This window comes from Carcharhinus amblyrhynchos, chromosome 13 (assembly GCF_965287045.1).
Source record: "Carcharhinus amblyrhynchos chromosome 13, sCarAmb.v2.hapA, whole genome shotgun sequence".
NCBI lineage: Eukaryota > Metazoa > Chordata > Chondrichthyes > Carcharhiniformes > Carcharhinidae > Carcharhinus > Carcharhinus amblyrhynchos.
In genome coordinates, this window is record NC_137336.1 from 14,147,160 (window position 1) to 14,171,886 (window position 24,727).

A 24,727-nucleotide genomic window follows, 5' to 3' on the forward strand; every position below is an offset into this window, starting at 1 on the left:
TTGTAAGATGGCTGAAGCAAGCAAAGCATAAAGTACAACAGATTTAGCTAATGAGAACAGAAACACAGTGCTAGAAGAGTGGTAATAGTAAGGTGATTGAAAGCTTACAGAACAGTTTGGTTCGATCATAGCCCTCATTTACAGTGAGCTGAGTATGGGGAATAATGAAGATTAGTGAAGGTAAGCGACAAATGAGCTGCACTTAACGTAAGGATGGATGTGGGGAGCTGAATTCTGGAGCTTTTAAAAAAAAAAGGCAGACTTGCATTTATGTGACACCATTCATTTCCTCGGCCCATCCAATAGCGTTTTACAGCCAATAAAGGGTTTATCTGTTGGACTATTGCTTCTATGGACCTTCCGTTAATGTGGCTATGATCGTGTTTTCGATGCCATTGGTGGAATATTTTCTTAATATATGTTGTGCATTGATGTAGTTAACTATCTCATTTAACAACAAAGTGTTTCACATACAGGACTTTGGGGTTTTTACACAGCTTTTCATTCAGTTCACACTGCCCCTGCGCCCACACTCCCACCATCCCCATGTCAACCTACTCTCACTTGCAAGTTCTACCTTGGTTAAAATATAATGCTGTTCGCAATCAGCATGATTAGGTCAGGGCAGATAAATCAGTTTGGTGTGCAAACCAGAATATTAGAGATAGGTTAGGAAAATCAACACATTGGTTTGATGTTTACCTATCATTAAATAATGATATGTATTTAATGATACATATCATTATTTGTAAGAATAAAATTACTCAGTCTCATTATTCTGTTCTGATATCAAAATGAAGCAATTTCTATCAGTAATGTTGAAAACAATTAGAAGATCCTATATATTTTGTTTTAAGGAAAGAATTAGGTGGCCGGACTTTCCAGCTGCGCGTGCTAGTGGGACCTTCTGGCCTCCCCGCAGTATCAGGTGACTTCAATGGGAAATCCCACTGACAGCGACAGGACCAGAAGATCTGGCTGCCAGCCAACGAATGAGCCATCTTCTTCTGTGAGAAACATGCTGCGGGGAGGGCCAGAGAATCTCACCCAGAGCCTTCTATATTCAGTGTTGCTAGAGAGCCAACAAAAGCTGTTAAGATGCTGCTTTGAAATTAGCGGTGGGGCTGTTTTGTTATGTAAGACCATAAGATGTAGGAGCAAAATTAGGCCCCTTGGCCCATCAAGTCTGCTCTGCTATTCAATCATGGCTGATCGTAGTTTATCATGTCAGCATAGGGTGTTTGATCCCTTCTGCACTCCATCAGTGCTCAGTTCAATCTGTAGAATTCACATAATCCTTTTCCATTTGGATGAGAGATAAGTGAAACTATTAATGTTCCAGATCAAGACTTCTGCTGATTTACCTGTTTGCAGAAACTGAGGTGAATGCTTTTGTTTTGCATGATTTATATTTTATTGGTTGTAATGTACTCTGGGGAGTCTTGAAGTCTGTAACAGTGCTTTATAAACAAAAATCTTCCTTTATGACCAAATGGTCTGTTTTTTTTAAACAACGCGTTCCTGTTTCTGAAAAAATCTGAATAATACTCATTGATGATGCATGCTCTAAAAATAACCTGAAGTACAAATTAAATCTAATTTAATAGTGGCAAAATTATGAAGAGAAATTTATTTATTCAGGGAGTGGATAGGATGTAGAATTCACTGCAACAAGGAGTAGTTGAGGTCATTGAATCATAGAGGTTTGCACCATGGAAACAGGCCGTTCGGCCCAACTTGTCCATGCCACCTTTTTTTTTAAAACCCCTAAAATAATCCCAATTGCCCACATTTGGCCCATATCCCTCTATACCCATCGTACCCATCTAAGTATCTAAATGCTTTTTAAAAGACAAAATTGTACCTGCCTCTACTACTACCTCTGGCAGCTTGTTCCAGACACTCACCACCCTGTGCTTAAAAAACTTGCCCTTCTGGACACTTTTCCCTCTCAGCTTAAATCTATATCCTCTAGTTTTAGACTCCCCTACTTTTGGGAAAAGATGTTGACTATATGAATGGCATAGGTATATTTAAGGGAAAGCTAGATGAGTGCATTAGGGATTGGTGTGTAGGTATATTTAAGATAAAAGCAGGGAGGTCTTGCTGCAACTGTACAGGGTACTGGTGAGGCCGCAGCTGGAGTATTGTGTGCAGTTTTGGTCACCGCACTTGCAGAAGGATATATTGACCTTGGAGGGAGTGCAGAGAAGGTTCACTAGGCTGATACTGGAGATGAGGGGGCTAACCTATGAAGAGACATTGAATAGACTGGGTCTGTACTCGTTAGGGTTTAGAAGGCTGAGGGGGGATCTTATAGAGACGTATAAGATAATGAAGGGGATAGATAGGGTAGAGGTGGAGAGATTCTTCCCGCGTAGAAAGGATAGCAGGACTAGAGGGCACAGTCTCAAGATAAGGGGGGGGGAGCAGTTTAGATTGGAGTTGAGGAGGAACTTCTTCACTCAAAGGGTGGTGAATCTCTGGAATTCTCTGCCCGTTGAAGTGGTGGAGGCTACCTCGCTGAATATATTTAAGTCACGGGTAGATAGGTTTCCGATAGACAACTGGAGTACTGTGCGTAGTTTTGGTCCCCTTATTTGCGAAAGGATGTATTAGCCTTGGAGGGAGTACAGAGAAGATTCACCAGGCTGATACCAGAGATGAGGGGGTTAGCTTATGAGGAGAGATTGAATAGACTGGGTCTGTACTCGTTGGAGTTTAGAAGGCTAAGGGGGGATCTTATTGAGACATATAAGATAATGAAGGGGCTGATAGGGTAGAGGTAGAGAGATTCTTCCTGCTTAGAAAGGAAAACAGAACTAGAGGGCAGACTCTCACAATAAGGCCGGGGGGGGGGGGGGGGGGGGGCACAGTTTAGAACAGAGTTGAGGAGGAACTTTTTTACTCAAAGGGTGGTGAATCTCTGGAATTCTCTCCCTGTTGAAGTGGTGGAGGCTACCTCGTTGAATATATTTAATTCACGGGTAGATAGATTTCTGATAGACAAGGAAATTAAGGGTTATGGGGAGAAAGCGGGAAAGTGGAACTGATCCACTTCAGATCAGCCATGATCTTATTGAATGGCGGGGCAGGCTCGAAGGGCTAGATGGCCTACTCCTGCTCCTATTTCTTATTTCTTATGGTGCATTCGGGAGTGAGGAATAGAAAGATATGTTGATGGCGTTGGATGAAAAAGGACAGGAGAAAACCCTGGTGGAGCATGAACATTGACAAAGACTGTCAGGACCTGATTTTGTCCTGCAAATGCTGCCATGTAAAATGCAGTCGGAATTTATGATCACACCGACCTTAATGAACTTAAAAGCAGAAGGAGATCTGTCAGCTGCAACTATATTCCTCTAAATTCATTCATGAAGAATGTGGGAGGATCTCATTAAACTTACGGAATACTGAAAAGCCTAGATAGAGTGGACGTGGGAGGATGTTTTCATTAGTAGGTGAGACTAGGACCCAAGGGCACTGTCTCAGAATAAAGGGACGACCCTTTAGAACCGAGAGGAGGAGGAATTTCTTCAGCCAGAGGGTGATGAATCTGTGGAATTCATTGCCACAGAAGGTTGTGGAGTCCAGGTCATTGAGTGTATTTAAGACAGTGATAGATAGATTCTTGATTTTTAAGGGGATCAAAGGTTATGGGGAAAAGGTGGGAGAATGGAGTTGAGAAACTTATCAGCCATGATTGAATGGCAGAGTAGTCTTGATGGGTCGAATGGCTTAAGTCTGCTCCTATACCTTATGACCTTATTCCCATGTGCGTTGTGGGAAGAAATAAGGTTGTAAATTAATAAGGAAAATATTCTGCAGCAATATGCAGGCAGCAAGATACTGGTTTATTGTCAGTAGGAAACGAAGTGCTGTCCTGCTGGTAGGCAGGCTGTGGCTTTCCTTTGTGGTACTAGTTATTTCAAATGCCACATCATTTGAAATCATTTCAGAGGAATTTGCTAAAACTAGTTGTACATTCTTTACTGCACACCATGGTTATAAACTAGGCAATGAGAAATTGCTTCTTGGGTTGGACAAGAATATGAGTTGGCCTTCTAAGATATCCATGCACTACCTGGGGTCCGTTTGCTCAGAGTGGGACAATGAGTGGAAGGTGACCCTTGGTTGTCCACAGCGGACGTGCTATGCACAGCTTATGCAGATGTTACATTTTGCAATTACATTAATTTGAAGCAGGGTGGTCAGCCCTCTCATTGTGAAACTGTTCTTGAGACAAGTGTTATCATCAACATCCTCACATGGTAATTAGAGCAGAGTGAAGGAGTAGTTTTGTAGTGAACTGGAGCTCCAATCTAGCTTTCCCTTAAATATACCTATGAAATTCACCTCAAGCACTCTTTGTTGTAGTGAATTCTACATTCTATCCTCTCTCTGAACAAAGAAGTAATGAGTTTGAACTTTAAACTTGAGGGGATAATTTTCACCAGAGTTGGGGGGGTGGTGCCTACTGCTTGTCAATCCATCGCAATAAGATGATCTGGCAAGCAGGTCACTTAGCTTGCACCCACCATATAGATGCTGTGAAGAGGCAGCATCATGGGAGATGCATAACAACAACAACCTATATTTATAGTGCACTTATAACATAATGAAATCTCCAAAAGTGCCTCACTGAGGCTTCATAAAGCAAAACATGCCACCAAGCCTTAAAAGGAGACGTTAAGTTGGAGAACCAAAAGCCTGGTCTGAGAGGTAGGTTTTCAGGCATGCCTTGGAGGAGGAAAGTGAGATGGAGAGACAGGTTGATGTAAGGAGGATATTCCAGAGCTTGGAGCCTGGGCAGCTAAAGGCTGTAGAGCAATTAAGATTAGGAATGTACAAGATTTGATTTGTTATTGTCTCATGTATTAGTGTACAGTGAAAAATATTGTTTCTTGCACGCTATACAGAAAAGAATACCGTACATAGAGAAGGAAAGGAGATATTATAGCCATAGCGAGGCCAGAAGTAGATGAGTGCAGATATCTGAGGATGTGGGGTTGAAGGAGATTACCTTTCTTGACTGGGAGCCAACAGAGATCAATGAGCATGGAGCGATAGGGAAATGGACTTGCTGCAACTTATGATACAGGCAGCAGAATTTTCAATGACCTCAGGTTTGAGGAGGGTAGAATGTGGGAGGGCAACTGGAAATGTGGTGGAATAATCGAGTGTATGAGTGAGGCATGATCTATAGCAAATGGTCAATGTCAGGGAGTTTCTAGGCCTGTGAAAAGTGTAGGAGAGGCAGCATGTCTTGTATTGATCTTCATAATCATTTAATCTGTCATCAAGATCCAGCATAAAGGATAACTTACCATCTGGCCATCTTAAAGTTAAATTTCAGGTTAGGTCCTTTAAGTATGGAACAAGCCATTTTAGAACGTCTTCAAAAAAGTGAATTTAAGAAGCTGTGATGAGTTATTCCAGGCAATCCTCAGTCTTTTACAAGAGGTTGCCATGGTAGTTTAGAAAATATTTTACTGTTGCAGAAATGCAAATTACATTCATCTGTTGAGCTTCATTTTCAGTAAGTGGATTCATGGGACTTTTGAAGACTCATTGAACTGTTTCTGTGTGGCTAGATAGGTCTCACTGATAAGTATTTCCTTATGACACTTTTATTTAACTTAGTATGGCAGCACTCTAAGGCTTTATCGACAAAACTAATACTGAAGATGCAAGATAAAGTTTTTGTTATCAGTGTGAAAAATATTTAAGGGGTAGTGGGGAGGGGAGGGAAGGCAAAATATAGGTTGTATCTTCCAGCAAGTGGTTCATCAACACTATCCACCATCCATTTCCAGACAAGAAATCATTAATTGTAATAGAGACTGGTTTGTTTCTTTGAAAGGATTTCATATTTACTTGAGGGGATAAAGTTGTAGAATTTTTGTGCGACTCAGAAGTAAGAAATTTGTTCTATTTTCATTTCATACCAAGTGAAAATCTGCACGTCTTGCCAGTGTTAAACCTCAGTTACCCAACAAAGCAGCTAAAATCAAGTTTGATGTGTCGATGCCTTATTTACTCTCTGATTCCACTACCATGACAATTCTAGAGTGGCACAGTGGTTAGCACTGTTGGCTTCTAGTGCTAGGAACCCGGGTTCGATTCCCGACTTGGATCGCTGTTTGTGCAGAGTCTGCATGTTCTCCCCGTGCCTGCATGGGTTTCCTCCGGGTGGTCCGGTTTCCTCCCATAACCTGAAAGATGTGCTGGTCAGGTGTATTAGCCATGCTAAATTTTCCTTCAGTGTACCCGGACAGTCGCTGGAGTGTGGCGACTAGGGGATTTTCACAGTAACTTCATTGCAATGTTAGCGTAAGCCTACCTGTGACAATGATAAACTAGTAAACATTGAAACTTTAAAAAACCTCTATTTCTCATGCCAATTGCCCTTGTTACCTTTTTCAGCACCACCATTAACTAATGCAAACTTATGGCTAAATTTCAAACTGTCAGTTGTTATTTACAAGGGAGTTGATGGAAGTGAATTGATTGGGACCTTGGCACCTGACAGAAATGATAGAATTCCATTTGATTTGGTTCAAATCTAATGATGCTATAATTTACTACAGCCCAACCAACCAAGAATACCACTGATTGAGTTTGTAGTGTCATTTCAGAGTGGGAGATTTATGTAATTTTGCCAGTTTTTTTTCCCTCTTAAAAGTACTTATCTGGTACATGTATTAAAATTGAGCAAATGCCCAATGTCTCTGCTCTCCACGCCAGAAGGTGCTCATTGATACTGGTACGTTGGTATTAGCACATTAGTGTAGTGTTAACATAAGCCTACTTGTGACTAGTAAACAAACTTGACTTTACTCTTATATTATCCATGTGGTCACGCTTCATTAGCCAGACGGTGTATGTTGGCGGACTGTTACGTTGTAGCCAACATACAACGGAACTCAACTCTTTCTTTGCCCATTACATAGAACCGGCAACAGAAATCACAGGCAATGAGCGAGTGCTTACTTTCTGCCCAGAGCAGTGGTGCCTGAGAACTCCAGTACTGCTATCATCACATTAGCTAAGTTCTTCAAACCTTGGGGTCATTCTGTGTTGCTATCTGTGTGTGCCTCAGTTCCACGCTAGGCAATGAACAAATCATTTGAGTCTTCATATAAATTCAGTTAATCTAGATGTGGATCATAGAATTGGAAGCAGGAGTAGGCTATTTGGCCCAGTAAGCCTGCTCCACCATTCAATAAGATCATGGCTAATTTGATTGTGGCTTTTACTCTAGTTTTCTGCCAGTCTGCCATATCCCTCATCTCCTTTCTCAATCAAATATCTGACATCTCAGCCTTGAATACATTGAATTTTCATTGTTAGCTGGCAAAGAGAATTCCAAAGGCGAACACATTCCTGAACGTTTTTCCATTTGATTTCAGTTTAACATATGCTTTGTAGTTTTGGTTGTATTCCATGTATGCGGGGACTGATGATTGCTGCTCGAAATATGCATGATTTACACATTCCTTTTTTCTATTCCATCCACCCTACCCCCTTCCTCCAACAGCTGGAGGAACGATGGTTGCAGGATAACTTGACATTGCGGAAGAGGATGGAAGAATTGAAAGTTGTAGAGGCCAAGAGGAAGGAGCGATTGAAGGAGATGGGAGAGATGAAATTAATGAATCTCAGGAAGTACGGGAATGCCTAAATAACACAGTAGAAATTTTTCCAAATGCTGAATTGTTGCTGCTTATTCATGTTGTCAGTGATGTTCAAAACTACATTTGAAATATTAAGTATATTAAGGGAAAGTGGACAACCAGGGAAAGACTTGGGCCCATTAGGGGCCAAGAGGACAATCTGTGCGTGGAGCCAGAGGACATCGGTAGGATGTTAAGTAAGTCATTCACATGTATCTTCACTCAGGAAAAGGAGAATGTAGGTACAGAATTCGGGGAGAGAGACTGTGAGGTCCTTCAACAGTTGGACATAGGCAGTAAGGAGTGGAGATTTTAACAACCCAAGGACACCCGACCGCCTGCAAAGGAGTCATACGACCATATCCAAAGGGGTACCCTATCTCTCCAAAAGGGTACCTACCACTCCAAAGGACTCCACAAAGATTAGACCTTCTCCAACCAGGTCTAATCTCCACACATTGGGGTGAGTTTCCCCGTTCTGCCTGCCACGGGAGTCATAGCAAGTGAGGGGCAGACCATGGAAATGCCTGTTGGTCTCGGGCAGGATTTCCCAGTTGCAGGGCATGCGTGGCGGGAAAATCCCGCCCATTGTGTTTCCCACTCCTGGATAACGAAAATCAGACATGACTAGAAGTGGCTGCTGGTTTGGATGGGCAGCTGCCTCCAAAGGCATGCTTGTGCAAATCCTTACCCAATTCCATTCTGCCCCTGTGAAAATGTTAAGTGTAATGTTCAGAGCCAGGACTTCTAACTTTTGACCTCCTGTTCCATTTTCGCAACAATCCATTGTTGCAAAAACCCAGGCCTCACCATCAGTTTAGAATCCATCTAAATTCATTGTAATGTAAGTCTGCCACTCTTATTTACAATGTTGTGCTAGTTGAGGAGGTGCATCAATGTAAGTTTGCAGAGCAAACTGTGGGACAACTTGGGTATTTTTATTATTTCTGTAGAGGTATTTCCATTTTAATATTTAGTAGCTAATGAAATCAGAAGTTAACCCATCACATTCCCCCCCAACGATCTTTCTGAATATACCTTTCCTCAGTCACACCTTGCTGACATGACTTGTTTTTTTAAATGCAAGTCTGAGGTTGTTTTGCCAGTGGTCCTTGGATTGTCCTGCCTTCTGTCCTTTCTACTGTGTTGATATTTTTACACTGTGGCTCTTAGTCCTTCACAAACCTTTGTGAAAGGTTAGTAGACTCAATTCTTGTGGCCGGTTAATTTTCCGCCAAGAATTCGACACAATGAGAGTGTTCTGCAATAGAAAAACTGAAGGAGAAAGGTCATGTTGAAGTTATTTGTATAAAGATGGAATAGGTAGAATGTCAGTGATGTGCTGCCGCATGTTGAACAACTGGACGTATCAGTTGAATAATAAGACCAAAGATATGCAATGAGAAAAGAAAATTCATCCTTCAGTCATATCCCTTCCACTCAGCGTGCAGAAATCACTTTATCCTGGATTCTATCTAAACTCGTGACTCCATGAGGAAGTGCTAGTGAAGTTCCAAAAAGATTAAAACTCTGTGTGAAACTTTTCATTGACCCTTAAGTCTTTAGCAAAAAAGGAGTATGCATTTATATAGCAACTTTCATGTCCTTGGTACATTATGGAGCAGGCTGCAGCCATTTGAGTTGTGAAGTGTAGTTATTGATGTTGGACAGACAAATGTGGCAGCTAACTTGTGCACAACATCCAAAAATATCAATGAGATGAGGAACCAGTTAGTGTTTCAATGGTGAGCTTTTTTTATATTGGCCAGGAGATAATGAGAACTTCCTGATGTTCTATGAACAATGCCACTGGATTTTGTACTGATGCCTGAAGCCTTACACAGGGCCTGAGGTTAACGTCTCATTAAAATTTGGGCACCTCCAACAATGTAGTATTCCTTCAGCTCTGCAGTGGTGTTGGCCCAGGGGAATTTCACAGTAATTTCATTGCAGTGTTAATGTAAGCCTTACTTGTGACTAGTAATGAATAAACTTAAACTTAGATTTCACATTGAAATTGACTGGTGTTTCAATCAGTACATTTGATTCAGAGATGTGACTGCTACCACTAAACAAAGGGTGACACCTAACAATACCAATTCTATTTTCTGCTCGTCTATACACGTATGTATTGCATGAGAGCAAACCCTCGTGAAACTGAGTTTAAAATAGGAGAGAAAGGATGTCCTTCTCTACATCCGATAAGACTTATTGGCCAATAAATTGCCCCATTTTCCATTTCTTCTGGTTAGAACTGCTAAGTATTTATTTCAGAAATCTGACATGAAGCTATTCGATACCTCCTGAGCTGCTGACCACTCTGATTTATGAAATATTATTTGTGTCTTTGACGCGTATTTTCTGACCGGCAGTGAGCGGAAACAGCTGGAAGAGCGGCTGGATGATTTCAAGAAAAATCGCAATCTGGCACAAGGGCGGCAGAAAGGTTTTGAGGAGGAAATACTTCACTTCAGAAAGGAGCTGAGGGAGCCTCAGTACAAAGATGCCGAGGCAAAGTTCAGAGAAATGATGATCATTATGAGAACCACTGAACTGGCAAACAAGGACCTCGATATTTATTACAAGGCACTGGACCAGTAAGTAGAAGGCTGTATTCCAGGATGTGATTAATACTCTGCTTCTGTCACGTAAAAAAAATGCAATATTTTTAACCCTGTATTATAACCTCATTTTACAAAGATACTTGCTTGTATTTCTTTATTTTGTAATGGGATGTGGGATCAGGAAACTGAAGACATGGCTGTCAGGTGTCAGTGATGGAATGACAAAAATTGGGGTGTGCTCCAGCGGTCAAAATTGGAGGAGAGTAGGACTGTAAGAGAGATGAGAAGAAATCAAGGATGAGAATTTTTAAGTAAAATTTTAAAATAAAAACAGTTCTTCTTAAATATTGCCTTCAGTTGACAGGCACTCATTGATGCTATAGAAATAAACTTATCATCCAGGTCAATGTGACCTGGTCAGTAAGAGGACAGTGAAAAAATTTGGATAAAGTATAAGTTAATGTGGTCAAGTCATGTTTAACCATTAATTTTAAAACCTAATTTAGTTTAGGTAGGACGTGAAAATTGTTGATATTCTTTTTGTTTGATGTAAAGTTCTATCCAATGTTCCAGCATGATTATTTTGCAACATTGTGGAGAGGCCCCAGGTCTTCCAGAGAAGACATTTTTGTTTGCAAGTCAGTATTACTGCAGCAGCAGAATGAACAGAACATTGTGGCAGAAAAGCTGGGCATTCTCATCTTGACTGAAAGCGCAACTGGGGGGTTTGCGCTGCCAGTGAGCATTGAGCTTTTGCTTCCTGGTATTGGAGATGGTGACGGATTTGTCTGCGGAGTGGAAATGCTTCGTCACTTATGCCACTTCTGTCATTGCGTTTTGGTTTGCCATGATGAGGGGGAGGAGTTGTGGAAGGAACAAAAAAAAATTTGTGGTGATTTCAAGGTCTAAGGGGGAAGAAATGAAAGATATTCTGCCCAACACGTTTAGAAATGAAAGATTTTATGAAATACGTTTGTTACTGAGTCTTTGTCGTGGTACAAATTGTAAAATTCAGCAGCTTTCATAACAGGAAAGTAGATGACTAGATCTGTCATTTGCTACCAATCATCTAACCTGTGTAGGTAACCACATAGAATCATAAAATGATACACCATGAAGGGGCCATTTGTGTTGTGTTGGCTCTTAGTTAAGGCTGTCCAGTTAGTCCAACTCTCTAGCTGTTCCCCCCCCCAACCCAATAACCCTCCCAGCTGACCCTTGTCACCCATCTTAGTTACTTCAGCAAACAACTGAATCAAATTAGTTTAACATAATTGTTTCTTATTTGTTTCTTTTATTTAACCCATGCTTTTCCAAATACAACTTAATTTTGTCCCGTATTATTCAAAGGTCCTCCTACCGCTGGTGTTGGGACAGCAGTGTGACACAGTGGTTAGGAACAGTGCTGCCTCATTGTGCCAGGGACCTAGGTTCAATTGGGGCAGCAGCATGGCACAGTGGTTAGCATTGCTGCTTCACAGTGCCAAACACCCAAGTTCAGTTCCGGCCTTTGGTGACTGTGCAGAATTTGTACGTTCTCCCCGTGTCTGCATGGGTGCTCCAGTTTACTTTCACAGTCCAAAGATGTGCAAGTTAGGTAGTTTGCCATGTTAGAGATGGAGCAGGGGAGCATGGTGTGGGCCTGGATAAGATGCTCTTTCGGAAAACTGGTGCAGACATATTAGGCTGAATGGCTTCCTTCTGCATTGTAGGGATTCTATGGTCCTATGGTGTTGGGTTGACTTGTAAATGCCTGTGACTCCCTCTCCCTCCCCTTCTCTGGAAGAGGGGTTGTAATATTTGCAATCTCCCAGTCATCTGGCATTGCCTCCACATCCAAGGAGGATCATAAGATTTTCAAATGAGGATGCACTCCATTCAGGCCAGGGAACCAATCTACTTTGGGCACTGCCAAAGAGCTGCATGCTCTTTATTTTCATCTCATCTGATATTGCTGCTGCATCATCCTTTACTCTTAAATTGACAACTCCTCTTCTCCTGTGAAGGTGGTTTGCAAAGAATCCATTTGGTACCTTAGTCTCCACAGAAATAATTTTCTTGGTCCTAAATCAATCCAATCCTTCCTTAGACTATCATTCTAATATTAGCATATATCTAAAATATTTTTGAATTTCCTTTTTATTCACTGCTATTATAGTTACCCCCTTATTTCCTTTTTTTCAATCACCTCAGTATACTCTTTTCAACTTGGTTCTCTTCTGTTCTTTCCCCCCTCATGATTAAGTGTCCACTCTCCACCACAATAACTTATAGTTTACCTCTTTTAAAGCCTTGCGTGGTTCAATTATCATCTTAACCTCCCAGTTTTTGATGCCACTCTATATGGGCCAGATCCCTTCTCAACTCACTGAAATTATCCTGCTTCCATTTAAGTAATTTTATGCTTGTTTGTTCTTTGTTCTTTTCTGTAATTATTGTAAGTCCAATGTTATGATCATTGTTCCCCAAATGTTTCCCCACTAAAAATGCTCTTCTTTGATCCACTTTATTCCCCAGAACCAGATCCAGCACTGCTCCTGTCCTATTTGGACTGGAAACACACTGATCAAGAAAGTTTTCTTGTATATAGTTAAGGAGTTCCTCCTCTTTGTTCTTTACACTGTTACTGGGATAATCTAAACTAGGATAAGTGAAGCCACTCATTAACATTACAGTATAGTTCATGCACCTAACTGCAATTTACCTGAAAATTTGCTCCCCCGTCTCCTGCCTACAATTTATTGTCCTGTGGTATAAACCTAGCAGTATAATATCTTCATTAATGTTCCTTAATTCTAATCAAATAGATTCTATCTTTGATCTGTCAATTGCATCATTTCTCTCCAGTACTGTGTTAGTGTAGTTATCAATAGTATCACCACCCCATCCCTCCCCCGCTCCCTAAACTTCTTTAACCTTAAAAGCTTGAGGGTTGGGGGACAACAGCGTCATTCACCTTGCCAATGCCCTGATCAATCAGAGCTAACCTGTTTGCTTTGAATTTAAACAGAAGCTTTGCGGTTAACCATTCCCTGATGTATCCTCCGTGGCAGTGCCCCTATCAATCTTAGTCCTGAAAGGAGTGTTTGGGGCCTTGAATGGTGAGGAGGTAAAGGGACAGCTGTCACACCTTCTCTTGCCATCGCAGAATTGATCCCAGCATCTGCAGTATTTTGGCTATTTATATAATTATGAAGCTGAATTTAGCAGTTTTCTTAAGTACTTGCAAGTCAGTACTTAAGAAACAGTTTACAGTATCTCCTTTCTAGGAAACCTGGATGTAAATATTGATCTGCCATTTACTTAAGTATTCGGATGTGGGGTTATATACACAGAAAAAAAATCTTCCAGTAAAGGGGCAGACACTTTTGTTTCCTCAAAACTGTTCAAATCGTAGAAATTTCACACTGATGAAGGGTCATCCTGACTCAAAACCTTAGTTCTATTCTCTCTCCACAGGTGCTGTCAGACCTGCTGAGATATTCCAGCATTTTCTGCTTTTGTTTCAGATTCCAGCATCCGCTGTAATTTGCTTTCCCCTCAGGATTTTATATGGGATCCTCTCTTATGCTTCTGAACTCTCCAATGGATACAGGCCCAACCTTTCTTCATAAGATAACTCTGCTTTGCCAGCAATGCCCAGAGCCCATGAAAAAGCTTTTCAGAGATACGTATACATAAATCAACTTGGCCGGAATTTTACCACCCCACCCACCATGGGAATTGGAATGGGCGAGGGGCGGACCATGGATGTTACAGTTTCAGGACAAGTGAGGCTGTAAAATCCCACCCAGCGTTTGATGTCATTAGTCCAAGTCAACATTTATACTGCATGTGAACCTGTTGGCATCTTTTCTCATCTACTTCTCATAACCCTCTATTCTCACCTCACTTGTGACTATTTAGCTTCCCTTAAATGTATCAATTAACTTCCTTTCGACCACCTCCCTCTGGTATTGAGTGTGACATTCTCACTACTCTTGAGCTAAAGAAGTTTTTTTCCTGAATTCCCTATTTGTTTCTTGGTGTTTATCTTATATTATTAGCCACTCATTTTGCTGTTGCCCACAAATGAAAACACTTACAATCTGTAAGAAATTTATTAGGTTACCCCTCAGCCTTCTCTTTGTTAGACACGAGTTCCTCCTCTCCCTTTAGTATCATTCTTGTGGATCCTTTCTGCATCGTCTGTGTACTGTTATATGCTTTTTGTAATGTGGCTACCAGAACTGTACATCGTATTCTGTAAGTTCAACCACAGGACCATTACATATTGGTTTCATCGTTTATTAACTCCACATCCCCTGCTATGTGCATTTTCTGCAAAGTATCAATAGGAGGAATGAAAGTAAATGTTTCCCATTTCCCTATCTCCAAGGAGCTGAGGCCAATTTTAGCACCTCAGCTGGACCTTGGTTAACATCACCTAATTGATCACAACCTAAGCTTTGAATCTGCTGCTCAGGATTGCACAAGATGGTATATTTTCCTGTAAGCCAGCACTGCCCAGTAGGAATCACTGACTATGTGGCAATGACTATTTTAGTGTTTTAGGGTGGCACGCTGTCATAGTGGTTAGCACTGCTGCCTCATAGCGCCAAGGACCTGTGTTCAATTCCAGCCTCGGGTGACTATCTGTGTGGAGGTTGTAAATTCTCCCTGTATCTGCGTGGGTTTCCTCCGAATGCTCCAGTTTCCTCCCACAGTCCAAAGATATGCGGGTTAGGTGGGTTGGCCATGCTAAATTGGCTCTTAGTGACCCAAGATGTGTAGGTTGGGAAGTTAATGGGTTAAATACTTGGGGTTGGGGGAACAGGTCTAGGTGGATTGCCCCTTAGTGTCACAAGGATAAGTTCTGGGTGGAATTGCGGTCGGTACAGACTCAGTGGGCCGAATTGCCTCCTTCTGCACTTTGGGGATTCTATGATTCTACGTGCGCTAACATGTCTTGCATACATACGCTCATGCAGTACCAGTACATGTATCCAGATACCCAAAGGGTCAAAGTGCACCATAGGCCAAGTGAATGAATATTCCAATCACATGTCCAATGATTGTGCTCCAAAACTTGCAGTTTACTGATCAGAAATGCAAGTAGCCACATTTGAAGTTGCAGATCACATGTGGCTGGTGGCTAATTTATTGGACGATATTGGAAAATTATGTAAGTGCGTTCCAATATCCAATCTGACCTTATTGCATTGAGTATCATGAATGTCTACTATTGAGAATAAGAGAGACTCTGAAGATATTGAGGTCTGTATTTTTAAAATTCAGTAAAAATCATTTATAGAAAGATGTATATTTTTCGAATTTCCCAGCTGAGGAAGTGCATTTAAAATAGACTTGCTTTCATGTTGAAAATTTAGTTGGCCATTGAAACAGTAATTTTGAATCAAGGTTTGCTAAAACAGTTAGGTCTATCAAGGCAGAAAATGATAGCTGATTTATGTAATTTCTTTAAAGAAGTAACGAAGATCCCTGATTATTAATCTTGCATCAAAATCAGCATTTGAGCAATCATGAAATGATTAATGACCAGAAGTGACCTGTTGCATACATTGATTGCACGTGGTAGAGAATTTTTTTTACTCGAATTTAAAACTAATAATTTTATATTTATAATATTTACATACTTAGCATACTGTATATGTGTTAATTCTTTTTAAACTGTATGTAGTATTTAAGTTAAATTACACATTCCATTTAAGTACATATTAATATTATTAACCCTATTTGTCCCATGAAGTCCTTAAGATGACTGAAATAGGAATATCAAACTGAAGCATAGTGGATGCAGGCTCAAAGGGCTAGATGGCCTACTCCTGCTCCTATTTCTTATGCTCTTCCCAAGTTATACCAGAGGCAGGTTTTTGGTTTGGGGCTTTACTTGGCATCTAATGCATCTCATCTGACCCAGGAATATTTCATGCTAGCACGGGTACCTGAAAGGGTTAAATGTTCTCCAGCAATGGCAGTCCCTGCCTAGTATTCAAAAGTACACTTTAAATATTTTAATTTCTCTCACAGGTGGGAAGTATCACACTCATGATGGTCCTTCAGGTCTCATTATGGCATCATTGATTTAAGAACCACAGCAGATTCGTCCAACTTGGTGGCATGGTGGGCACAGTGGTTAGCACTGCTGCCTCACAGTGCCAGGGACCCCAGGTTTGATTCCCAGTTTGTGCGGAGTCTGCACGTTCTTCCCCATGTTTGCGTGGGTTTGCTTCAGGTGCCCCAGTTTCCTCCCACAGTCTGAAAGATGTGCTGGTTAGTTGCATTAGGCCATGCTAAATTCCCCCTCAGTGTACCCGAACAAGCACTGGAGTGTGGCGAGTAGGGGATTTTCACAAAAATTTCATTGCAGTGTTAATATAAGCCTACTTGTGACACTAAGAAATAAACTTTAAAAAGAAACTTGTTTCTTTACTGTTAACAGTTCAGACCTCAAGCAGGCTATTAATTTCACTTGACTGTACATTTGTGTCTCAGGAATGAATTCTGCAGTTTGAGCATCTCCTACAGTACAGCTAAGCCTGATGTCGAGAACAGTTCATTTTTATATAACGCTGCTTCAGCTAGTTTGCATTTTAAGCAGATCAGTTTTTATTATAACACAATGTGCAAATTAAAATGTGATTTAGGACAGATGAGAATACAGATAAACTGGCATCTATTCTAACAGACTCTTAGAGGGAGAAAGTGACGCAATGTAGAATTGCATGAATTCCTTCCCACTTACCCTCTCAGCCCTGGACCGCTCTTTAGTTAGATCATGGTTAATAGGGAGATTTTGTTGGGTAAGGATTATTAAGAACATGGAACTAAGGTAGGTAGGAGTTGAGTTACCTATGTATTACCAAGCAATATTTTCTATCTTTCCCCAAGTTTCAGACACTGATAACATATTTATCCAGATTTGTAGAGACTATATTTGTTGTGGTTAAATTTGATTCCAGCTAATTGAATTTAAATGTTAGTTTTAATTTAACATTTATTTTCATAGCCACCTTTTGAATTACAAATTAATTTTTTCTGACTTTGTCCTCTTTTGCTTTAGATAGAAATTTATCCCGACACTGACTTGTTCCATGTCCCACTTAGAGAGTCTCTGCTCTTCTGAGATTGTCCCTCGGATTGAGGGTGACTTGCTTCCATGTAATAAGTTCTGAGATTACTGATATGTCCAATGTGCACTCTGCAACGCTGCCACATGTGGGCAGGTGGTGCTTGAAGGATTGGGTGAGATGGTTTGTTTGGAGATTTGTGCCTCAGTTTCGCCTCTGCATCTTCCCATTGAAGTCTCTCAATGTGTATGGATTGAACTGCTGCATTGTGATCGATCACAACCCAGGGACTCCCATGAGATGGTAGTGATGTTTGACCTCTTAAGGGATACTTTGGTGACATCCCAAAAGTTTCTGGGAGTCCACTGCCATGATTGTGTTCCAAGTTAAGCCGTTGCTGTCAGGCATACGAGAAACATATCCTGTCTGGTACAGCTGATCTTGAATGAGTCACACCTTGATGTTGGTCATGTTGAGCTGCGAGAGGACTATCTTGATTGACACCAAATTTGGAGGATCCTACAAAGACCATGCGAATGGTACTTCTCCAGTACTTTCAGTGGCCTGATGTAAGTTGTCCAATTCTCAGCAGCATAGGGATCATTGCTACTGCATCCCTGGCCATTCTTCAGTAAATCTGCTGATCTTTCTTTAGAATGTTACTCTTTAACAGCCTTTCTCTGTCCTGTTATGCACAAAAAATACAGTCATTCAATTCTCCAAGGTCTCCTTCAATAAACTCTGCAATCTATCCCAGACCCCTCTCTTCACTTCTGCTCCCTCTACAAAACCTTTCATCCTTGGGCACTTCCTGTCAACAGTGTAAAAGGAGATTCCACTAGTATCATCTAAAAACAAAAGCAGAATTTTACAGTTGTGACAGAGTCATAAAATCAGTTTTTAATCCACCTTGGGTAGAGTCCGTTTGAGCCCAGTTCCAATACAAAAGTGGACACGAATCTAATATTTGCACTTCCATAGCCACTTGAAGTATCCAAACAGTGCCTTTCTATAATTAATTAGTTTTTATGAGGCACATCTTCTTCTAAATAGAAAAAAAATTATCTTCAAGGAATGATGGTAAGTAACTTTTTTTAAAATTGCAATGTCAGATATTCTTTGTGCATCGTTAAGTTTGGAAAAGTTATATGACTCATTTCTGTCAGCTTTCGAAAATTACTCAACTTTGGTTAGGAAGAAAAAACATTGATTGCATCTTTGTTTTTTTTAAAATCAGATAAATATTGTGTCAACGATGTCAGGTTATTATGATCAGTGTTTTGAGTCATCTCACAACTTGTAGAGAGCTGAACAGTAAATGCAGGAAGTGTAACGCCTTTTTGATAATGTGAAATGCCTCCATTAAAAGGCAGTCTTTGCACTGCATGCATGCTTTTCTTTGAATAAAAGCAACCGAGGAAATGGCAAGCCTTGATCTTTTGTTATTACAAAACCAAGAATGTATCAGTTTCCAAAACCACAAGTGAACTCTCTGCAGGATACAGAAAAAGACCCTTGTGATCCTCAGGCCAGTTATGATTTGTGAGAACTTTATTCCACGATATCTTCCATATTCTTCAATCCTATTCTTTAAACTAACTTAACATCAGTACCACCAGAGGACACCGCGCCCCCCCCCCCCCCCAACCCCTCAGCTACTATCTCATGTCTGATAGGCTTTGTCACGCCCGCGTCACGTTTTGCGTGAATGAAATAGTTAAATCTAAATGGTATTTACGTACTCATCCTTAAGTTGTAAATGGCATCCACTATTCCAAGCTATCTTGGAACTTCCTTTCAAACTGGAAGCGCAAGTATTTGCGTCAATCATTAGTTGTTCTGAGGTTGGGGAAACCATCACTGCGCATGAATATGCTTGCAAGTATGCTGGTCTTGATGGTAATTTTCATGGAAACACAATTTTCTATCATTCTTTTATGGACTTTACTTTTGAAAATGTGGTCTACACCAGGTAAATCAAATTTACCATTTGCTTTTAAAATGCTTGAATAAATGGACAGTCAAAGCTTTTTCCCAGAGTTGAAGAGTCAATTATTAGGGGATATAGGTTTAAGGTGCAAGGGACGAGGCAAGTTTTTTTACACAGAGGATGATGGGTGCTTGGAACTCGCTGCCGGAGGAGGTACTGGAAGAAGATAGGATGGTGGCTTTTAAGGAGCTTCTGGACAAATACATGAATAGGATGGGAATAGAGGGATATGGCCCCTGGAAGGGTAGGGGGTTTTAGTTCACATGGGCAACATGGTCGGTGCAGGCTTGGAGATTCCTGTGCTGTAATTTTCTTTGTTCTTAGTAAATCATTTGACCAGTGAGCCCTGCCAAGCACAATTTAACATCTGAATGTACGACGCACATTGTCACCATTCAGTTATACCTCTTACTGTGTTCGCAAGCATAATAAATTGCTGCATTTCAAAAAAATATTGATTGGATGGAAATTGTTTTAAGTTATCGGAGAACATGAAATGATCGCAGATATCTATAATTATATGTATTTGTCCATTCTTTGTAGGTAAGAACTTCAAATTTGGATTAATTTGGAGGGAGATAGTGTAACCAGCTCCTGGATCTGACCTTTATCTTCCTTCATATTTGGAGACTGTAGTTGCATATTCACTCATTGAAATTTTTACACCAATTGATTGCATATTCAGTGGGAAGGAGAATAACTTCACGGTGACTTATTAGAATCTCAGGGTCAGCTTAATACTGTTTGCAGTTTCTGGCAAAGTGCTTATTAGTTATTTTCATGCTAGCAATATTAAGTTTTCTAGGTAGCTTTTAATGGGCTAATGCACTGTAATATCACGTTCAGTCTAGATATATTGAGTAGTAAGCATCTCTGAAAAGGTGTTGAAACTCAGCGCTGAAGTTGGAAAGTGCTAGTTTTGGCAAGAGTTTTTCAGTATAACAAGTAATTTGCTAGGTATCTGGGCCCATTGGAGTACTAACATGTAAAAGTGCCTGTTTCACCTTTGACAGAAAGACATGCTCAACAGAGCCAGAAAGGTGAAGCTAGTTCATTTGATGCTTAATTCTTTTCCTCCTTTCATTGTTGTTTAGAGCCATTATGAGATTCCACAGTATGAAGATGGAAGAAATCAACAAAATTATTCGTGACCTGTGGCGGAGCACGTACAGAGGTCAAGGTGCGATAAAAGTTATACTCAAAATGGAACTAGTTGTTTTCGTTTCCAGCACTGAAGCTCATGTGCAGTGACAGAGGAACAGCACACATGATTTTGGGTGTCAATTGTTAACGGAATCCAGGCCTGTCAGTGCAAACCAATGCATGGAACTTTTCTTTACTGAGAAGATTTATTGACGTGGTTCCATCTCAAAGCTCTCCTTACTCCCAATGAGCCATCTGTCTCCTATTAATGTGTACTGAACATACTTAATTAAATAATGGCCTTCATCTCTGAAAATCTTAACGTATTGTTAACAGACTCCCCATTCTTTAAACAATAACTTTAACATCAGTGACTGAGGACAAGTGGAAGAAGTTGGGTCCCTTTGGGAGGAAAAGGACCCAAGTTTTAAACCCAGCCAGCAGGGAGATTGATGACTTATATAAACATTTTGATCAGGTGCAAATATATTATCTAAGAAAATTCCATGAAAGCTTATTTTCATGGACAACTTCAAAATTAATATGTATCCGATTGGAACAAAATTCCAGCATTGCACATCGCATCCCATTTTTAAATTTATACATTGAACCAAGCAGAGTCCCTAATAATTCACAAATGGACTGCCTCCCTAATTTTGTGCTTGCTGCACTCAGTATAACGGATCTTTGTATTACCTCCTGGCAACAGCACAATTACAGAAATGTGAACTTTTTTGGCTAACTATTTTTTTATTTGAATTAGTAAGTGAAGAGATTCCAAAAGAAGGACTTCCAAGTCAACATCCTTAGGCTGGGATTTCTGGCAACACCCCCAATCATTAACAGGAAGACGGATCTTCCGGTCCTGCCAAAGTTAATGGCCATTTACGTTACTCTCTGGCCTCGCCAAGTAACTAGGTTGAAAGTCCTGTCCTCTCTGAAACTATCAACATGTTGATAAATAAATCAAAGAGCGGCATGTTGGAGTTTAGTAGAGTGCCAGTCTGTCCCTTATGCAGAACAGCTGGTCGGAATGAAAAGATCAAAATGATTTATTGATAGGGATTCGAAGTAGAAAACTTGAGACTGCATACTAAGTATTGCAGATGTTTAAAAATCTAGTTTTAAAATGATCTTTCTGGATTTAAATACCATTGCCTCCTGCTGTGCATCTCAAATTCTGTTTGCTTTCCTAACAAATGAGGACTTTTGTACTGGTTGATGTCATATCCTTGACACTAAAATTCCAAGATTCCTCTCATGCTGTGGTAATGGTGCAAGTCCATTTAATGTAGAATCCACATCAACCTTGGATCTAAGTAACCTGTTGGATGGGAGAGTATAAAATGTCTCCCCAACATCTGCCACCAAGTCAAAGAAATTCAACACATTAGGCAAGCCTCACCTGCCCCTCTGAAAGGCTTATTCACTGCCTTTTTCTTCTGCTCCCAGAAAGTTGACTTCTAATAAAAGTAAAAACATGAATGCAAAAAAAACTGCATTGGCTGGGGAAGCATCTGCTTCTATATTTGGTGTCCTGGGATCTTCCTGCCTCCACGTTCCCGGAGTTACTGTCTCTCTGGAGGTCCACCTTCTGCTCTCACAATGCTCCTGGAGATCCATCTTTACTTTCAGGAGGTCCATCTTCTTCAATAGTTCAGTGATGTTAGGCATCTTCTCAATATGGCGCTCAGATATGATGGCAGACTACATGCCATGAGGCCAGCCCTACCATGGAACATGCTGCATTATATCCAGTTGCATAATTAATTAAATCAGTGCCGAACGATTTGGTCTCTGCAGTGGAAAACTTAGGGAGTTAGTCCCCTGATGGGAGAATTCGACCCTTTTAGGGGGTGATTCTCCCAGCTCCAGCAGCGCATCAAGCAGGGAGACAGAAGTGGAGGCTGTACAGCAGGCTTCCCGCTGGCCATCACAGCCTCTGCAAGTTTCCAGCTGCTGAATTTCTGGTGTTGTCAGCTCCATGCCGATTTTTGGAATAAATTATGGAGATGCTGATTTTAATATAATTTCAATATCATTTGCGGCCCGAGACTGAAGTCCCCCTCCTCCCCACCAATATGTCACGGTAGCACAGTGGTTAGCACTGCTGCTTCACAGTTCCAGGGTCCTGGGTTCGATTCCCGGCTCGGGTCACTGTCTGTTGGTGTTTGCACGTTCTCTTCGTGTCTGCGTGGGTTTCCTCTGGGTGCTCTGGTTTCCTCCCACAGTCCAAAGATGTGCATGTTAGGTTGATTGGCCATGCTAAGAAATTGCCCCTTAGTGTCCAAGGATGCATAGATTAGAGGAATTAGTGGATAAAGTATGTAGGGATATGGGGGTTAGGGCCTGGGTGGGATTGTGTTCAGTGCAGACTCGATGGGCCGAAGGGCCTCTTTCTGCACTGTAGCATTCTATTCTCTATCTAAGACTGCTTCACTTTAGCAAAGTTTACAATAACTCCCAGCTAGTGGGGAGCTCGCAACCATACCCTGCTGGAGTGAAAGGGGGAGGGGCATGGAGGTCAGGGGTAAGGAGGAGATGTCTTCTGGGCATTGCCCGCTTGGCGTGCTGGCCTGGCACTGCCCAAGGGACAAAGTGGCAATGTTCAAGGGTCACTTTGGCACTGCCCACTGGGCATTGGGCAGTGCCGGGGACAGGGCCTCTAAGGGCAAGGTCTCTCGGGGGGAGATGGATGAAGGGGGAGAGTCCTGTTGCAACTCCACACTCGGGAGTGACAAAGGGAGGGATGGCAGCCATTGGGGGGTCGGCCTGCCACGGGGGACAGGGTTGGGGGGAGTAGAGGGGCTGGTCCAGGCAGGAGGCCAGCGATCGGGGCATGGGGGAGGGGGTTCAGAATGGCAGCGATGCAGGGCCGCAGAGCAGGCCAGCAATTAAACTGGCCAGTGATAGGGAGGCCAACAGTACGGGGCTACTCCGCAGGCACCAATTTCTGCTCTGACAGATTAGCATATGTGCAGTGGCCCACTCAGCATTAAGCTGCTGGCCTCTCTCAAGGGAATACGCCCCCAACTACAGCTTGTTAATGATATTCACACTGGTGCACTCAGCAATGCACAGAGTGTGGGAGATGCATTTTGAAAATCCTGCTGACAGAAAACAAGCAGGATTTACTCCAGTTTTTTGTAAGTTTGACACTTAGAATTTATTTAGAAGAATTCCACCCATACTCTTTCAATAGAACAATAATCCAATCAAGTGAAAAAAAACGATAGGGTGACAGTTCCTGATGGGGCACCAGAACTAAAACAAACATCAAAAAGAAAATTTAACTAATTAACTCAAAATTACATTCCTGAGCATGACAACATACCCCAGCGTATGTGCAGGACCCTTCAGTTTTGGAAGGCCAGAAGTTTATTTGTGGGCACCCTTTCGAAGACCACTCAGCTGTGAATGGAGCCACAGGAGAGGGGAAGACTTTTGAGTTGCACAACCACCCACGTCTGGACCTGTTAAGGGCCATCTTGGCCAGGCCCAGGAGCAGATTTCTGAGGTCTTCCTCCCTCCCTGCTCCCCTCACACTGGGTGACTGCACTTGTATATAAAACCACCATACAACTACTGGTCTTTAATTTAAAGTGACTTTCTATTCTACACCAATTTGATAAGTTGCTGATTCCAAGATCAAGCATTTTGCAATAGAATAGGTACTTTTATATAACATTTTTTCAAAAAATTGTGTTTCCTTTTCCTGATTTTTTAAAAAAATCTTCCATTCACATTACACTCACACGCTGCTCTGAATGTTGAGTGACAACATGAATCATGGCTTTCCTTTGGATAATTAATTGGAACCTCATGATTTCTTTCAATAGATATTGAATATATTGAGATCCGATCTGATGCTGATGAAAATGTGTCAGCCAGTGACAAAAGGAGGAATTATAATTACCGTGTAGTAATGGTGAAGGGGGACACAGCACTGGACATGAGAGGAAGATACAGTGCCGGACAGAAGGTACAGCAGAAATCCATCTGTTCCAGTGCATCGCCATGTTCTTTCTGATGCGTCTCCGTGTTCATTCCAGTGCATCTCTGTGCGCGTTCCTGTGCGTTTCCGTGCTCGTTTGGTGCGTCGCCGTGCACGTTCCGGTGTATTGCCATGTGTGTTCCAAAGGCTCGAGGTGGGGCTGAACTGTCCGGACCAGGGAGTGAGGGTCCGAGCTCAAGCTGTCTTCCTTGCCCCTACACCCTGGTCTTGGAAGCACCACTCCCACTTCCACTGTAGCAATCCCACTCCCTGGTCTATGCGACCCTTTC

General features: G+C 41.5%; 1 protein-coding gene across 1 annotated transcript in view; it reads left to right on the forward strand.

Annotated features, from left to right (window-relative positions):
- The window catches only part of rad50 (RAD50 homolog, double strand break repair protein), a 116,058-nt gene that overhangs the window by 86,301 nt on the left and 5,030 nt on the right, over positions 1-24,727 (forward strand). Inside the window, exons 21-24 of the mRNA XM_080201314.1 lie at positions 7,541-7,668; positions 10,049-10,273; positions 20,395-20,480; positions 24,283-24,425. Of these exons, the coding sequence (XP_080057440.1) occupies positions 7,541-7,668; positions 10,049-10,273; positions 20,395-20,480; positions 24,283-24,425 (582 nt within the window). The remainder of the gene's footprint in view (positions 1-7,540; positions 7,669-10,048; positions 10,274-20,394; positions 20,481-24,282; positions 24,426-24,727) is intronic.